Raw genomic sequence first — 17,448 nt, forward strand, 5'->3', positions numbered from 1 at the left:
GAAAGCTTTATATTACAGTTAGGTTCCCCTTTATCACTTCCCTGCAAATAACCCTGTGGCTCAGGCCCTAAGCCAAAAGAGAAATTTGGATGAGGAACTAAAGAATTACTGATACGAATCTAATTTCCTTCACTTCTCTCCTCCACTCCATTAACATGCACCCTATTTCTTATAACTTTTTCCCAGGTAATGTAATCGGCTCTCTGCTTCCATATGGCTGTTAAGCTGTATGTCAGGGTTTCTTTCTGCTTTGAGTGTAGGTTTTCTTCCCACTCTGCTATGACTCAGTAAATGGATCTTGGCTTAAGCTCCACTCAAAAACCCACTTGCAAGAAGGCCACATGGACAAGTCCCAATTTTGTAGCTGAAACCCTGAGTTGCCAAAGAAGGGATGGTTTTAGGAAGATTTGTTTTTGATGCTAAGAACCTGTTTTTGTGCACTTGTTCTGAATTTTCCCATTTAGGTGGCTTGCAAAGGAGGGCAGCTTCCCCTGTTCTCTGATGCTCGCTGGCTTGTCTTTCAGGGGTGCAAATTGCCGGAAGGCACGCTGTGGTGGTCGGGCGCAGTAAAATCGTTGGTGCCCCAATGCATGACTTGCTTCTATGGAACCATGCCACAGTGACCACCTGCCACTCCAAGACTGCCAATCTGAACGAGGAGGTAAGGGATCCAGAGTGGAGTGGAAGGGGTGTGTGTGCGCGTGCACATACACGCATGCTCACATTTGCATGCACGTTCCCATGTGTGGTGGGGGTTCTTGCGTAATGGGAATAGCTAACATTTCAGTGCCAAAAATTGTCGTGTACTTTACCTCGTTATCTCATTTAACCCCTCTAACAATTCTATGATTCTTGTCTATTTTACAAGATGAAGAAACAAATTCAAGTTTAAAACTTGCCCAAATTTATACAGATTTTGTTCTGACTGTATTTTTCTCCACCAGTCCATCCCGCGGTAGACAGGGCTTAGCAGTATAGGAACTGAGACTGACCCCTGGCTGCCAGATCCCAGATACGTGACGGGGTGGCCTCAGAGGTGGAGGTGTTTAGAGGAGGATGTGGACGGTGGTCTTGTGACCTCAGTCACAGCTTGTTCTTGACACCTGGACTCAGGAATTCTTATACAGACACATCCCATTAACAGTGCAGTCTCGTAAACGTGGGGAGAGTCCAGGAGAGGCCCAGCATCTCTTTAATCCTCCCCAAGCAGTCCTCTGTGGAAGGTGATAGTTCCCACATCCTGGGGAAGAGGCATGTAACTCAGGGACGTTGTTTCAGGCCTGTGGCTCTAAGCCTATACGCCTCCCTACCTTGCAGGTTCTCATCAGGTTCCCCATTCAGTAAAATATCTAGTGAAAGGGGAGGTTTTGACATGTGTAGGAATGAGCACAGTATACAAAGAGCTGTCAGAGACTTTGTGCGGCCTGCATAAAATAGCAGATGACGAAGAATGTCGTGTAAAACTTAGGGGTGTCCTTTCCGCTTCTACATTTTTTTTTTTATGTGTCACTGTTAAGTTTCTGAAGTCAGAACCATCTTTTCCTAGATAAGTAAAGGTGACATCCTGGTGGTTGCAACTGGTCAACCTGAAATGGTGAAAGGGGAGTGGATCAAACCTGGGGCGATAGTCATCGACTGTGGAATCAATTACGTCACAGGTAAGTGTTGCAGGGAAGAAGGTGGTTTCTGGAGGCAGGCTGGGAAAAGGAAGATGAAGCCTAAGCAAGAACCTTTTGTCCCGTTTTAGGCTTGACGTGTTAAGATTCAGAGCGATCAGCCTGCCCTTGGGCGCGTGACGTTAGTAGATGGCATAGTTGCCCCTTGGCGGGAAGAAGCTGTGATTTTAGCCACTGTGCCGTGCAGTCCCAAGATGACCTAGAGATGGGGTGGTGTTTAGTCATTAAGTCATGTCTAACTCCTGCGACTGCATGGACTAGCCCACCAGGCTCCTTTGTCCATAGGATTTCCCAGGCAAGAATAGTGGAGTGGTTGCTATTTCTTTCTCCAGGTGATCTTACTGACCCAGGGATCAAACCCGGGTCTCCTGCATTGCAGATGGATTCTCTATAGACTGGAGCCACCAGGGAAGCCTCACCTTGAGTGGATTTTAGCAAAGGACAGTTAAAGTGTAGTGTGATCTTTACAAACTGCTCTGAAACTCCAGGAGAGGGATACATAGTGTCAAGAGGCCTCCAGTTAGGGCTTTGCAGAGGTGTTTGACCTGCACCTTTTCCAGACCAAGGATAATGCTAACATTATAGTCATGTCTGTAACTGTCCTTGAATCCTCATCCCTAAGGTACTCCTCATGGCCCTGTTTGGTTAGTAATAGCATCACTGTTCTTCCTTCCCGCGGGTCTGAAACCTTTCAGTTTCCCTCCCAATCATTCCACGTATGGATCCATTTTTAAATATTATGAATTTTTTTCCCCTTCTATGGTCTCAGTGTCACCACCGAGTGTCCCCCTCTCCAGTGGATGCACTACCATAAATGTCTCCCTGGCTTGCCTACCGCCAGCTGCCTCCCATTCCAGTCCATCTGCGTGCTCTTGCCAGGTTTGGGGGCTTGACGTGGACTTGTGAGCCTCTCTGTCCTGTGTCACCTGTCAGACTCCTCAGCCCTGTACTAGTTTCGGCCACCTCTGCGGGCTTTTTTCTCACATGCACTTTGTGAATACCTGTCTTAACTATTGTAAAGTGGACCATGTGCCCCCCCAACACACACACACACACACACACGCCTGTTTTCCTTTGCAGCTCCTCTGCATCTTTAGTGGGACAGGCTGTTCTCTGATGAAGTTTTCAAACGTAAAAGCTGAAAGGACAGTTTAGTGATACTTGTGTACATACTTTGTGAGTTTAAAAAGGGAACAGTTTTTAATCAAGCGATCATTTCTGTGCATGGGGCACCACTCCAGGCCTTGGGCTACAGAGTCAAATAAAACTCATCTGTCATCTTCATTTTCAGCAACTTCCTGCCCACCTCTTCTCTGTCTGAAATGTCCATTCTTCCTTCCAAACCTTGTCTTATTTCCCTTCATCAAAAGAGGATCTCTCCTTTGAAAGTGCTTTTCTTCTCCCTCCCGTCCCACAGAACTTGGTGTTTCTCTCATCGTATGTGTCTCTGACTTTTTCTCCACTCGTCTGCCCATGGGTGCCTCGGGGCAGTGGTCTCTGTGGTGTCGTGTCCAGCTTAGGCCTGCTGACAGCAGGCCCTCATCTGTTGGATTGTTGAAGAGAGTTATAGCAAGAATATTCCTTTTTTCTCCCTTCCCATCTCAGGTTTGAAATATTGACACTAAGCTGCCAGGAACATTAGTCACTGTCAAGCCTTCCGTTTTTAACCTCCCTCCCACTCTCGGTACCATGATTTTAAGACAGTAGCTCACAATTGATCATTCATTGTCTTGTAGTGTAATTATCTGACGGGTGATAAAGAAATTGCTCTCCTATAACTCCTCACTTTCAGTACTTGCAATGTGACATTCAGGCTCATTGTGTTTAAAACCTTGCATCTTCTGTAACATAGTTCTGCTGTTGGCTTTTTTCTGTTTTGGACTGAATTTGAGAGATGAAAGAAGAAAAGCCTGGGTAGGGTTCTTGAGTCTCACAGTTTGGCATGAAATGCTGACTTACACTTGAAGCTTACCTCCCTTTCACATTTATTCCTCACATAGAAGGTGAAATATGAATAGTCAAAGTAGTATCTTTCCTCCTGGTCAGCTGTAGTTTTTTCTAGTCCTGGTCATTTAGGTGAATAAGCATCAACAAGCCTGGATGTTACTGTTCCCCAAGGAGGGCAGGATTGCTGTTACCAATCCATGGATGAGCAGAGGGACCTAAGACTGCTCTTTGCAAATGTTCATTCTTAAAGCACCATGTTCCACAGCTAGGCCACTTCTTAGCTCATATTTTGATTATTTAAATCATTTGCATGGTCCAGTCAGGGATAATGTCTTAAGTCATTTTCCAAATTCAGGATGAATTAAGGTATGTGGTTTTTTGTTGTTGTTTTTTTACGGAATTTTTTTTTTAAGATTCAAGTGCAGAGCAGAAAGTGTTGGCCAGAGAAACATGTGAAAGTGTTCTTTCTGCTTGGCTTACTAAAGATCATTTGAAAAGGGCTGGATTAATAGTGCTTTATTTGGCAAGGTTATAAAAGTGGAAACAGATTCCTCACTGCTCCCCCATCCAGTCTCAGTCTATTTAGTGTAGTGGCTTCTATGCTGAACCCTGTTACTAGGATCCCCAGATTACACATGAAGGACTTAACGTTTAGCTGGGTCTTTTTTTTTTTTTTTTTTTTTTTTGCCATTCTGTCAGGCTTGTGGGATCTTCATTCCCCAACCAGGGACTGAACCTGTGCCCCTACAGGGGAAGCACAAGAGTACTAACCACCGGACCTCCAGGGAATTCCCTCAGCTGATCTTAAGTAGTTTTGTGCTAATAATTCCCAATGAAACAGAAATTCAGGGGCTGGGATAAGTAACCAAAATGTGTGTTGGTTACTGAAGCCATACGCTTAGATCGAGACATGGCTACGCTGACCACATTACACCCTCCATGAAACCCTGTCCATCTTCTCGACCCAGGGGTAGAACCCTGGTGTTCTGCACTGCAGGCAGATTCTTTACCATCTAAGCCGCTAGGGAAGCCCATGCATATATCAGAGGGCACTCAGGCCAGCCCTGATAGTGTTTGAAGGAGGGGCAGAGCTGAGCTCACACAGTTTAGCATTAAGCTGTGTAGTCGTTGATACATCTCCTGTACGTATGGAGAAACACAGGGAAAAAGGGACTAACATTCATAGAGAGAAGGAGGTGTAGGGGTATTTTTAGCTGACTTCGGTGTTAGAAAGTTGAAACCTATACAGAAGGCAGCGCTGAATTATATTTCCTTGGCATCTTGAAACAACCTTTGTGGTTATGGTAGGAAATGTTCTCCTGTTGCCATAACTTGTTGCCTTATAATCTAGAAACCTGAAACCATCGTAAGGATTTCTGTCCCCTGCCCCCTTAGAGTATGTATAGAAAATATGTATCTAGAATGGGTGGGGAAGGAAATGGCAACCCACTCCAGTATTCTTGCCTGGAGAATCCCATGGACAGAGGAGCCTGGTGGGCTACAGACCATGGGGTCACAAGAGTCGTACACGACTTAGCGACTAAACCAACCACCACATCTAGAATGGGAAGAGAAACCCTTATGTTTGGAGAATGTTTTTTTTTTTTTTTCAGTTTCAAGAAACACAATTTCTCCCTTGAGTCTTCACAAGCCTCTGAAATAGGTAGTGTTCATCCTTCTTTGCCCCTTTGGACTTTTCACGAGTAAGGAGCCCATAGGGGCTGAGGACTCCATCTTAGTAGAAGAGCCGATCCTAGAGCCGAGGTCACTTAATTCTGGGTTTTTGGCTGAACCTAAGCAATGGCAACCCACTCCAGTACTCTTGCCTGGAAAATCCCATGGATGGAGGAGCCTGGTAGGCTGCAGTCCATGGGGTCGCTAAGAGTCAGACATGACTGAGTGACTTCACTTTCACTTTTCACTTTCATGCATTGGAGAAGGAAATGGCAACCCACTCCAGTGTTCTTGCCTGGAGAATCCCAGGGACGGGGGAGCCTGGTGGGCTGCCGTCTATGGGGTCGCACAGAGTCGGACACGACTGAAGCGACTTAGCAGCAGCAGCAAGGTTTTCTTTCTTATTTCTGGTGTTCTGTTCAAAAAGATGAAATGGCTAAGATCCTACCAGGTCCTGCCTGGAAGCCTGAGAGCCTCAAGGTCCAGCCCTATCCCCAGCCTCTCCCAGAAGGGCTCTGAAGCCAAGTGTAGGATGTGGTTCGTGTGTGAGCAGTGATGCATCGTGGGATTTTTGTTCTCTTGAATAGCTATTCTTTGCTGCTGAGATTCGTAGTTGTTCTTGTATCCTTTTAAGGGGAGTGTAATTATATTCTTTGCCTTCTGCATACATTTAAGTAGCTGCTCGTCTTTGGAATTGGATGTTGAATTGTTCCTCCAGCTCATGCCTGGAGCTTACCACACGCTGACAGTCGCTGTGGAAACCGCATCTAGCAGCTGTGATACAGTTGGAGCTTTGTGCACCCAAAAAATCCCTTTGAAGGCCTTGGCAAATTAACATTTTAAAAGGTGCTTATTATATACTGGGTGGTTGGCTGTAAGAATACAAAACAGTTGGTATTTTATTTGCCACCTGACAGATGACAAAAGGATTCTCCTGGTTCTGAAAAACCACTTAAGCATCTTGGGGAATTTTGCAGGTAGAGTAAGTCTCTCCCTAGGAAATAGCAAATACCTGTTACCCCACAGCTTTTTAAAAGTAAAGCAGGCACTTGAACCAGATGGGTCAGCACCCCCTAAACTCAACTTAAGTTTTTGGAACAAGCTATTGTAATAATTGATCACATAACTTAGACATAAACACCAGGATTGCGATTCTGAGGCTGGGCTTTGATTTTTTTTTTTTTTTAAACCTCTTTGACCAGATGATACAAAACCAAATGGGAAGAAAATTGTGGGTGATGTAGCGTACACGGAAGCCAAGGAGAGGGCAAGCTTCATCACCCCCGTTCCTGGTGGCGTCGGGCCCATGACAGTGGCGATGCTAATGCAGGTGCGTGTGGGTGCAAGTTTCTATAATAGTTCTACAAAACTGATAGAATTCTAGGGAGTGCATTTCTCTTCAAGTAGAAATGTCATAGAACCTACTCAAAATCTGAGTAAGGATGTGAATATTTTGAAGAAAAAAAGGAAATGAAAGACCAAAGAAGTAGAATCAGGCATATTAATAAAGGGAATCAGGGGGAGCACGATTCTAATTTCCTCTGGAATGTGATAACTTCAGGGGGAAAAAAACTGTATAAACACCCTGGCTTTGCTCGGTCTGTTTTGGCTTACTGCCCTTCGAAACACACACCAGCTGATGGGGGCGAGGCACACAGCCCAGGGAGTCCTGGCTGCTCGTAGACTCTGGCCTACAGTTGAAGCGTGTTAATAGTCAGATCATGAAGCTGTTCATTTTGTAATTGAACTTGAGTGACCAGGATAAAGAATTGAGGTGGAGGTTAAAAAATCATCACCTCTTCTCAGTTCCATTCGTGTCATTTTGTTTAGAGCACAGTAGAGAGTGCAAAGCGTTTCTTGGAGAACTTCAAGCCAGGAAAGTGGATCATTCAGTATAACAAACTTAACCTGAAGACACCCGTGCCAAGGTAAAATATTTTACTGTTAAAAAAAAAAATTACTGTTTTAAAACTCCGTGGATTGTTAGGTTTTTAACTGATGGTTAATGTGTATGCCCCTTCTGAAAGGGGTTGGAGTGTGTCATTACTACGATGGGATTCATAAAGGTTGATTCGTATTTTCTGTATTTCTTCTAAGTGACATTGATATATCACGGTCTTACAAGCCAAAGCCCATTGGTAACCTGGCTCGAGAAATTGGTCTGCGCACTGAAGAGGTAGAATTGTATGGTGAAACCAAGGCTAAAGTCCTGCTGTCGGCGCTGGAACGGCTGAAGCACCAGCCTGATGGGAAATACGTGGTGGTAACTGGGTATGACTTCTGTCCATTTGCCAATTGAATGTTAATGCTGATTATTATTACCAGAGGTTGCATTCGCACTTAGCATGTATTTGTGGAGGTTCTTTTAATTTGGTTTGGGCATTTTCATATGTCTTTACTGATTTGATCCTTACAGCAACCTTGTGAGGTATGAGTAGATTATAACCCTTCAGGGATGAGAAAATTTGTGAAAGTCATTCATCTAGTAGGTGGAAGAGTTTGAGTCTTAAAACCTGATCTTCAGATGAAAGTGCCTTTCTTTTTAGCCCCAAATCATTAATTCCGTAGATCTGTTGAGCATTCATCTATATTTTTGTTTTACTGAGTTAAAAGCTAGTTTTTGAGACTAAAATTGAGAAATTATGTAAGATTTTAGCAGTGTCTCTTACAAGGTAAAGTATATTTGCCCCTCACAGTCAGAAGAGCTAAAATGCAGGAGGTTTTTTTTTTTTTTTTAACTGGGAGAAAGTTACAACTAAGATTCTTGGAAAAGATCCCTTTCATGTCTTTCATCTTTCTGATTATTCAGACTAAGAGTTGTTCTCTAGGCTCTGTTAGATCTGACTTACTGATACACATGAGTTTAATTTATCTAAACTTAATTTTCCTTTTCTGCTTTCATCTTGAAGAATCACTCCAACACCCCTGGGAGAGGGGAAAAGCACAACCACGATTGGGTTGGTGCAGGCCCTCGGGGCCCATCTCCATCAGAATGTCTTTGCGTGTGTGCGACAGCCTTCTCAGGGGCCGACCTTTGGAATAAAAGGTATTTTAAAAAAAATTATTTATTTTCAGTTGGAGGAGGAATAAAATGTATAAGTGGGACCAGACTTGGGTGGCCAGAGGGCACCTGCCTCTCCTTTAGTCCTCTGGCCCACTTGGCCCATGAACATCTTGGTGGGCGGTGGTCTTCAACTCGTTTAGACACTAGATGCGTCTTCATTACACCCCATCATGGTACTTCTGCTGAAAGCTTTCATCATTTCACCCCAGTTCCTACTGTCACTGTCTGACACCACACAGGGATTCCTGGATTGGGTGATACATAGCCAGGAGTGCTTTTATATGACTGATAGTCGATTGTCATAGTAACAAGTAAAGGTAATCATAACTGCTTCCCAGGGGCTTCCCAGGTGGCACTAATGGTAAAGAATCCACCTGCCAGTTTAAGAGACGCAGGATATGCAGGTTCAATCCCTGGGTCAGTAAGATCCCCTGGGGGAGGAAATGACAACCCACTCCAGTATTCTTGCCTGGATAATTCCATGGACAGAGAACTCTGGCTGGCTAACATCCATGGGGCCGCAAAGAGTCGGACACAACTGAGCAACTGAGCAGACAGTCACAACTGCTGATCACCATGGACTTCTCTAGAGACAAAGACAAACCCTACAGATGTTTCACGCTGAGGGAATAAGAAAAGCCTACACTTGCTGAGTATTAGGCTTCATGCCAGGTTTTTTGCTAAGCAGTTTATGCCTATTTCTCCTAAGATAGTTTTATCACCACTTAGAACAGTAACAGCTGGAACTCAGAGGAGCTTGGTCAAGGCACTATCATCGAGTACCAGGGAGAGCCCCCGGGTCTATCTCAAGGTCTAAGATAATACCATCAACACAGTGTTTCTTTTGATGAGATGAAAACACAACATCAGTAACTGTATTTCACTTTCAGTTTTTGGTAGCAGCAATACTCCAAACATCTTCTTGTAATTAAAATTAAAATTATATTTTTATTAATTATAATCGGTTAACTCAGAGTTAGCTTCATCATTTGCTTGGTGATAGGGTATTATATATTCTCCTTACTCTCATTACTACAAATGTTGATATGGGTACACCTTTGCCCTTCTTCAGCCTGTTGTTTAGCTATAAGTCCGTTGACTTAGTTCTGCTTTTGAGCTTGTCTTAACAACTCCCTTTTAGCTCAGAATGAGCCTTTTCCTGTTTATTGAACCCAGTATGGGCCAGCAAAAATCTAGCACTTAAGCTGTTTTCCACCATATGTGTCCTATTTAGGAAGAATTGCAGTCTCTGTGTTTATGTTGGTGTGTGTATTTTAAATATTCCTTTTTTTAAAATGCCAGAATAGCAGTTATGAGGGTAGGAAATTGAACAGGTTTGTCTTTATGTAACCGTCGGCTGGGTTTTTTAACAAATGTTAGGAATCACGGGGAACCTGTTTTTAAAGATAATGAGTAGGTATGTATGTGTTCATGGTTTTGTCAGTTAGAGTCACATTTCAGTTGAGAGACTATTCAGCATGAACAAGAGTGAGTGGTTTAGTCTGGTAAAGAAAATTAAGAAGCACTTGTTCACATCTGTCCAAATGTTTGTAAAAAGTAAACAAATAATACTTGGTAAAGAAAATTAAGAATCACTTATTCAAATCTGTCCAAATATTTGTAAAAAGTAAATAATACGCGAGGCAGTTACAAAAACCGATTTGCTTTCATTTGATTTTCAAGTTATGAAGTGTGCTTAACATGAGTCCTCACCCTTGACCTGTCCTCTAGGTGGCGCTGCAGGCGGTGGCTACTCTCAGGTCATTCCTATGGAAGAGGTAACGCAGTCCAGAATTTGGCTGAATCAGATCTTTTATTATAGTTTTTCCTTCCTGGAATTGAAGTCTATCGCAGAGATCTTAGTAGACAAACAACTCGTTTGCTCGGCAGAAGCAATACTTAGAAGAAAAACATCTTAATTTGTAAACTTCTAAACAGCTTACTTTTTTGATATGACAAGGACTTCAAAGCCTGGCTTTCAGTGGAAGTAACGTTAAGCAAGCAATCAGATGTGGCACAAGAGAGGGGAAAACCAACATGCAGTGAATTCAAAGTAATAACCACAGAAGTGGGAGCAGCATACAGGAATGGAGCTCCAGTGTACTCCTTGCTCACTATTGAAAGCTCATGAGTGTGTCCTTTCTAATCCAGTGTCACTATTGATCCCAGTGGTGTGGCATTTGTGGCTACTAGCCAGATCTCTTAGGGAAGGTCCCAGTCCCTTCTGAGGACAGATAGGCATTTGTTCTCAAGGGCTATTGGGTGTTTGTCCACTAGCTGTGCTGCCGTCCGTTTTCCATTGGCTTTACCATAGGGATAGGTTTGGTCATGATAGATTGACTGTTGGAAAGATACAAAGAAGTTTTAAGACTGATGTGGCTTCCACCCTATTGTAGTTTAATCTCCACCTCACTGGTGACATCCATGCCATCACTGCAGCTAATAACCTTGTGGCCGCAGCCATCGATGCCCGTATGTTCCATGAAGAGACCCAGACAGACAAGGTAGGCTGCTCAGACCCCACAGACACTTTGAGAAGGTGTGAATTAATGTTGGTCCAGTGGGTGCTGATAATGCAGGTAGCAAGGCAGTGGGGTTCTTTTCACTTAAAAACTCTTGTGCTCCTTTTCTTTAAGGCTCTTTTTAATCGTTTGGTGCCATCAGTAAATGGAGTGAGAAAGTTCTGCGATATCCAAATCCGGAGGTTGCGGGTAAGCCTTTTCCTTGTTCTTTTTTGTTATTATGTGGAATTAGGTGATTGATAATCTCCTTAGAGTAGCCTATTTTGGACAGGTTCATTTAGTAATCATAAGGTCATGATATACACAGCGGAGATTGGTGGCAGAGGTTGTTTCTCATTTGTCTGTGAGTTTTTAGTGAAAAAAGCAGAAATCTGACAACCTGCCCTCAGCTAAGAAAAAGAATGACACTTCCTTTACAGCATGGGTGTAGGAGTCAGGATGCCAGCATGGCAGCTTCGGGAGTTTCAATACTTGCTCATCCCAGCATTGGGAGCTTAGCAAGATTATTGCTACTGTATTTTATTTGAATCTCTAATGCAAATATATAGTTATTAAACATACACTGTACTGTATGACCCAGAAATTCTACCTCTAGGTATTTACCCAAGAGAAATGCAAACTTTTATGTGTATTCATATAAAAACATGAATTTTTTTAGCAGCTCTGTTAATAATCTGCAAAATCTAGAGACAATCCAAATGGCCTTCAGTGAATGAATGGATAAACAAACTGGTACATCCGTACCATGAATGAATGAATGAACTGATACAACAACTTGAATGAATCTCAAGGGCATTATGTTTTGTGGAAGAAAATGTCTCAAACGGTTGCATACCGTATGCTTGCATTTATTTATATGACAATCTCAAAAGACAGAGCTATAGTGATGGAGAATGGGTCAGTGGGTGCCAGCAGTTACGGGTCAGGGACAGTGTGACTATAAAGGGGTAGCACAGGGGAATTTTAAAAATAAAACTCAAAAGTATATTCCTGTGTTACTTTTACATATGAAAGAAATATTGTACATCTATAAATCTTAGACTGCCTGGCACATGTAAGCATTCAGTAAATGGTATGTGCTGCCTTGTTACCAATATTAGTTATACTCACCTTATTTTTAATTTTTTGCAACTTGTATTTTGATGCTGTAAGAATAGTACACAAGGTCCCCTGTACCCAGATGCAGTCATTGTTTGCATTTTGCCCTACTTACTTTACCGTGCTGTCACGTGTATGCATATGCGTTTTTCTCTAGACATGAGAAAAACTGACTTTTACACAATTTGATATTGCTTAGCTTCTCTTGTTTTCACACCTCCCCAAAAATACTATGCAGAAAATAAGTCAGCTCCTACCTTGTTATGTCAGAGAATTGTGTTCTGCAAGTATGGTGGAAAGAGCAGGCAACTGATCTTAACCTTTGTTGGTAGAACTTTCTGTCAGTGTGTGGGGAGGGGCTGGACTCAGTGTTTAAATGATCCTTTAAAATGCTCTAGGGTTTGAAAACGAGGGATTTGTCCGTGGCCGCAGAACCCCTCGACAGGTTAGAACGAGAACATTGGTCCCCTGTTTCCTGGTTCCCAAACTTTCTCTCCTGAACTTTGTTTTCTCAGTCTAACCCCCTGGCTTAGTCAAGAGTGGGTTGTCAGGACTTCCCTGGTGGTCCAGTGGCTAAGACTCCATACTTCCAAGGCAGGGGGTCTGGGTTCGATGCCTGCTCAGGGAACTAGATCCCACGTGCTGCAACCAAGAGTTTGCATACTGCAGCTAAAGATGCCACAGTGAAGATCAAAGGTCCCGCATGCCGCAGCCAAGACCCAGTGCAACCAAAGAAGTAAATAGTGGATTATCAACCGCAGATTCGCAACTTAGCGACTGAGGGTTTTGCTGACCTCTGTAAACAATATCACGTTCCAGGCTTGTGAGGCTGTTTGACAAGCCCATGAGCACCAACTCTGAAAACACACCTGAGGTTTGAAAACAAAGTCCTATTGGCATAGGAAGGAAACTACGGGAAGAGTAGGGCTTGCTGAGGCCACTCAGCTCTACTAAGAGTTATGAGAAAAGGAGGGTATGTTTTAAAGGAATTTTCCATTTCAGGATGTGACCACGGTACACATTGTAAATAGACAAATTTCCAAGTTCCATGAGGAGGAAGAGACAAAGCTTTCTTATGCCTTTTGAAACAGTAAGAAGGAATAAACAATAGGGCTACTTCAAAAGCATGTACTGTGCTAGAGCGATGTTTTTTCTTTTCCTCTGCATTGAAAAGACTATCCCTTTATATATTTCAAAATATTAGCATATTATTTTTTTAAAAAAACATTAAAAGTGATTTCCATTGATTTTTATTGATTGCTACTTGTTTTGGCCATTTCTGATTTTGCATTTGACTTGGGCTTCTCAGTTGTTTGATTGAAAAAGCTTTGCACTTCTTTTCCTTTCAATATGTTTGCATATGGTGAATTAGTATGACATGTTTTGGTCACTGTGCTTACATAAGGCTTTGGTTAGGGAAATGCCTCTGGTGTTCAGTAATAGGGACAAATGTGTTACTCATGCCTTGGTACATGTGTGAGTGGTATTAATAAAGATTTAGCTAAAGGGATCATAATTTGCCCTTCTGAATTTAACATGGTTTATATTTCCTAGACTTATAACCTAAAATATATGGTTTATATTTAAGACTTCCCTGGTGGTTCATATGGTAAAGCGTCTGTCTACAATGAGGGAGACCTGGGTTCAATCCCTGGGTTGGGAAGATTCCCTGGAGAAGGAAATGGCAACCCACTCCAGTACTCTTGCCTAGAAAATCCCATGGACGGAGGAGCCTGGTGCAGGCTACTGCCCATGGGGTTGCAAAGAGTCAGACACGACTTCACTTTCACTTTCATTTTCACTTTCATATTTCCTAGAGGGGACCCTATCTGGAGCTAAGGATAAAAATCTTTTTTAAAATTTTATTTGCTTTGTTTGTTTTGTCTTATTTTTGTTTTAATTTTTTTATCTCTTCAGAGACTAGGCATTGAAAAGACTGACCCTGCCACACTGACAGATGAAGAGATAAACAGATTTGCAAGATTGGACATTGATCCAGAAACTATAACTTGGCAAAGAGGTACCAGAGCAGAGCGTACGCCCCATTGGTTCAGTTATGCCGCACACCCCATGCCCTCCCTAAAAGGTGGTAAAACAGGAGGTCCAGAGCTTGGGTATTCTTGTGTTCATGGTTAATGGCTGACCAAGATGGCAACTTACTCCTTTTCCTGGCCACCTCTACCAGTCTCTCTCCTTATTAGCTGTAATCAAACCTGCTTTTGTTTGGTCAGTTGGACATTTTGCTGGCTTTGCAGTGTTCATTGGTGAGGATGGTTTTAAGGAAGTTCATGCACAAACCAGAAGTAACATTTTTGCAAGTTTCATTTTATACAGCAAGTTTCGGTGTCATGAAGTACAGAAGTAATATTTAATCACTTCTTGAATCATGTTGCCCTTTATTCTTAGAATTCTTGTCTGGCATAAGTGACTTGATTTTTCTTGTAGCTCTGGAGCTTGCCTACTCATTTTTACCTCATTTTGTTAAACTCTCTTTTAACAAAATAGGTAGCCTTGTAGGTCTAAACATTTAGCAAGTTGAAGAGTGAGTTGCCTGGTTTCCCTGCCATATGTTGCCTTTCTTTATATCAGCCAGCATGGCTTAGTTTTTTATTTTGTACCAACAGTGCATCCATGCAAACTCTATCATTGCTGAGAAGGAATTTTTATCCAGGTGCACAGAATGCAGCTAACAAGTAATTTATTGACTGTTTTTGTGATTGTCATTGGCCCAATAACTGTGCTAGCTAATGGCATTTTTAAGGTAACTCTCTTAACATCTAAAATTACACTGATATTTCTCTTCCTTTGTTTCAGTAGCTTTAACCCTATGGTATAATACTTTGTGAGGAATAAAGATCCGGTTTGAAAATTTGGTATCTCCTTCACTTTTCCGTTGCTTTATATGTAATTTCATGCTTTCTGAGAAGGTAGAAGTAGACAAGGGAAAAAATAGATCATACCCATTGGCTGTTTTATACACAGAAATTAGATACAAGGAACTTGACACTATTTATAAAAAAAAAAGGATAAACTCCAACAACTCATTACATCCTTCACTGTCAACATGGGGTTGTGTGTGTGTCTCCAAGTGCTGTACAAGACACTGCTTTTAGTGTTTAAATATGGTATTATGGGAAAAAATTTAGCATGTTATCAAGTACCTTAAAAATGCCTCTTCTCTTTGATCCACCCTAAAAGTATGAACTGGTTTGCCACTGTTGTTCATTCTGTGTTTTGTTGCTATTTTTGGCATGTCATACAAAAAACAAAGTGAAAGTGAAAAGTGAAGTCGCTCAGTCATGTCCGACTCTTTGCGACCCCATAGACGGTAGCCTACCGGGTTCCTCTGTCCATGGGATCTTCCAGGCAATAGTACTGGAGTGGATTGCCATTTCCTTCTCCAGGGGATCTTCCCAACCCAGGGCTCGAACCCGGGTCTCCTGCATTGTAGACAGATGCTTTACTGTCTGAGCCACCAGCGAAGTCCACAAAAACTGGGAATATATTAAAATGTTCACTGTAGTTAGACGTAGGCGGTGGGATTAAGAGTAGTTAGTAGGTTGAGCTAAGCCATGTTTTCCAAGGGTATGCAATTGGATCGATGTTGTGTCATCAGAATGGAAACTATTCCATCTGCACATACTAAGGAAAGAGCTGGTCTGTCACCCAGCCTGCTTCACAAGGCCTTGCCCTTGCCCTGTGTTTATGGCCCCTGTGGTTCTCAGGGTTGTGTAAAATCAGTGAGTCATCCTATGGACCAGCACAAACCTTGGCCTTTTGAAACAGTGTGACCTGCTCTGTTTTCTGTGGAATTTGGAATATGCTTTGAAACAGAGTCCAGATTTCTAGTTATTAATAATTGTTTGAATTCTCTAGAAAGCGTAAACAAAGCCACTCTACAATCCTGTCCTTGATCCCTGCACATTAGCAGTACGTGAGCATCATTTCTAAACTTGAACCCATATTCTAGCTTTACCATAAAATTTGAAATCAAATAGTCATTAAGTTAGACTTGTTGCTTTACAAATCTGCAAGTTCCTTTAACTCTGTGGTCCTTTTTCCTTTCTGCTGTGTCTACCGTATCTTTCTTCTGCGTCTTCCCTTTCTCCTGTAGTGCTGGATACCAACGATAGATTCCTGAGGAAGATCACAATCGGACAGGCTCCAACGGAGAAGGGGCACTCACGGACGGTAACTGTTCCTTTCTAAGTAGATTAGTTCATGGGGACTGGATCCTTGCTGCTTCTCTCCTCCTCCGTCCTTTCCCGATTGATTGATTCTGCCGGGTGTTGTTCTGCCTTCTTCCTTTTAAAGTGGGAGCGAGTAGGTGTGTGGCATTGAGCGCTCTTGACAGCTTTTGCAGTAAACCCCATGTGTCACCTATGTATTTTCCCCCAACATTTTCTCCTAGAGGTGGAGAGCCCCCAGTGAATATCCTTGCACACAAATTGATTAAAATTGCTTCTTTTTTGTGGCCATCTTGCAGTATGTTTCTTTAGTGTGAGAGCTTCTGTGTCAGTCCCTATATATTAGGGAAACCATAATCACATAAGCACAAGCTGCCTCCAGAGGGATTGTTGGTCCTTCTAGGACTTTTATTTCTAAAAACTGTCTATTCAAAGTCTTGGAATATTTAATTACAAACTTGTTTGCTCTTAGGGGATTATTTATTTTCATTAAGTTCTTCGTGTACTGTTCTTTTATTCTGTCCTTTTAAGTTATTTGTTTAAGCCTAGGATGTGAAGAGAATCCACACTTCTAGGTTTAACACAGTTTTCCTTATTGTGTCTTTTCCCTGCCAACAGGCCCAGTTTGATATCTCCGTGGCCAGTGAAATCATGGCTGTCCTGGCTCTCACCAGTTCTCTAGAAGATATGAGAGCGAGACTGGGCAAAATGGTGGTGGCGTCCAGCAAGAAAGGGGAGCCCATCAGTACTGAGGATCTGGTGGGTCCCAGGGTGATTCCTCTGTGTCTGTATTCCCAGCCTCTCTCAGCAGCTACCGATAACACAAACTATGGTGTAGTCAAGATACTGCAATTAACTAATGAAGTCATATGATCTTTTTACTTGGTAAATAAATATGGAATTTATAAAAAACACTTCCACAGAGAGTGACAGGCAGTATGCTCCAGTAACAGACCACAGATTTCAGATGGTTTGAGCATTTATATTCAACCTGTGAATATTTCCAAGAGAGGGTGTCTGACTTCAGTTTCAGAGAGCATCAGGAGTCTCAAGTCTAAGTCCCTTAGAGCTGAGCTTAGCATCCCATCCCGGCCCCTCCCCGCAACAGGCCTCCTTGCACAGAGACCTCTCATCATGAGGCTCATTGGCCCCATATCCACACTGATGACCATATTGGAAATAGCTCAACCAGGTCTTCTAATGATCCTACTTGGCTGTTGTCCATGTCAGGATTATTTCTGAACTGTCTACATGGTAATATGAAGTTTGAAATGAGATAA

General features: G+C 42.6%; 1 protein-coding gene across 5 annotated transcripts in view; it reads left to right on the top strand.

The window, feature by feature from the left end:
* Positions 1-17,448, top strand: part of MTHFD1 (methylenetetrahydrofolate dehydrogenase, cyclohydrolase and formyltetrahydrofolate synthetase 1) — a 60,563-nt gene that overhangs the window by 27,101 nt on the left and 16,014 nt on the right. For all 5 annotated transcript variants that reach the window (XM_055538324.1, XM_055538327.1, XM_055538325.1 and 2 more), the window contains exons 7-18: positions 525-661; positions 1,547-1,658; positions 6,500-6,627; positions 7,128-7,225; positions 7,395-7,568; positions 8,207-8,343; positions 10,093-10,139; positions 10,758-10,865; positions 10,998-11,072; positions 13,899-14,001; positions 16,096-16,172; positions 16,787-16,927. In XM_055538324.1, coding sequence (XP_055394299.1) covers positions 525-661; positions 1,547-1,658; positions 6,500-6,627; positions 7,128-7,225; positions 7,395-7,568; positions 8,207-8,343; positions 10,093-10,139; positions 10,758-10,865; positions 10,998-11,072; positions 13,899-14,001; positions 16,096-16,172; positions 16,787-16,927 — 1,337 coding nt within the window. The remainder of the gene's footprint in view (positions 1-524; positions 662-1,546; positions 1,659-6,499; positions 6,628-7,127; positions 7,226-7,394; positions 7,569-8,206; positions 8,344-10,092; positions 10,140-10,757; positions 10,866-10,997; positions 11,073-13,898; positions 14,002-16,095; positions 16,173-16,786; positions 16,928-17,448) is intronic.

The sequence above is a fragment of the Bubalus kerabau genome, chromosome 10 (genome assembly GCF_029407905.1).
Source record: "Bubalus kerabau isolate K-KA32 ecotype Philippines breed swamp buffalo chromosome 10, PCC_UOA_SB_1v2, whole genome shotgun sequence".
Taxonomy (NCBI): domain Eukaryota; kingdom Metazoa; phylum Chordata; class Mammalia; order Artiodactyla; family Bovidae; genus Bubalus; species Bubalus kerabau.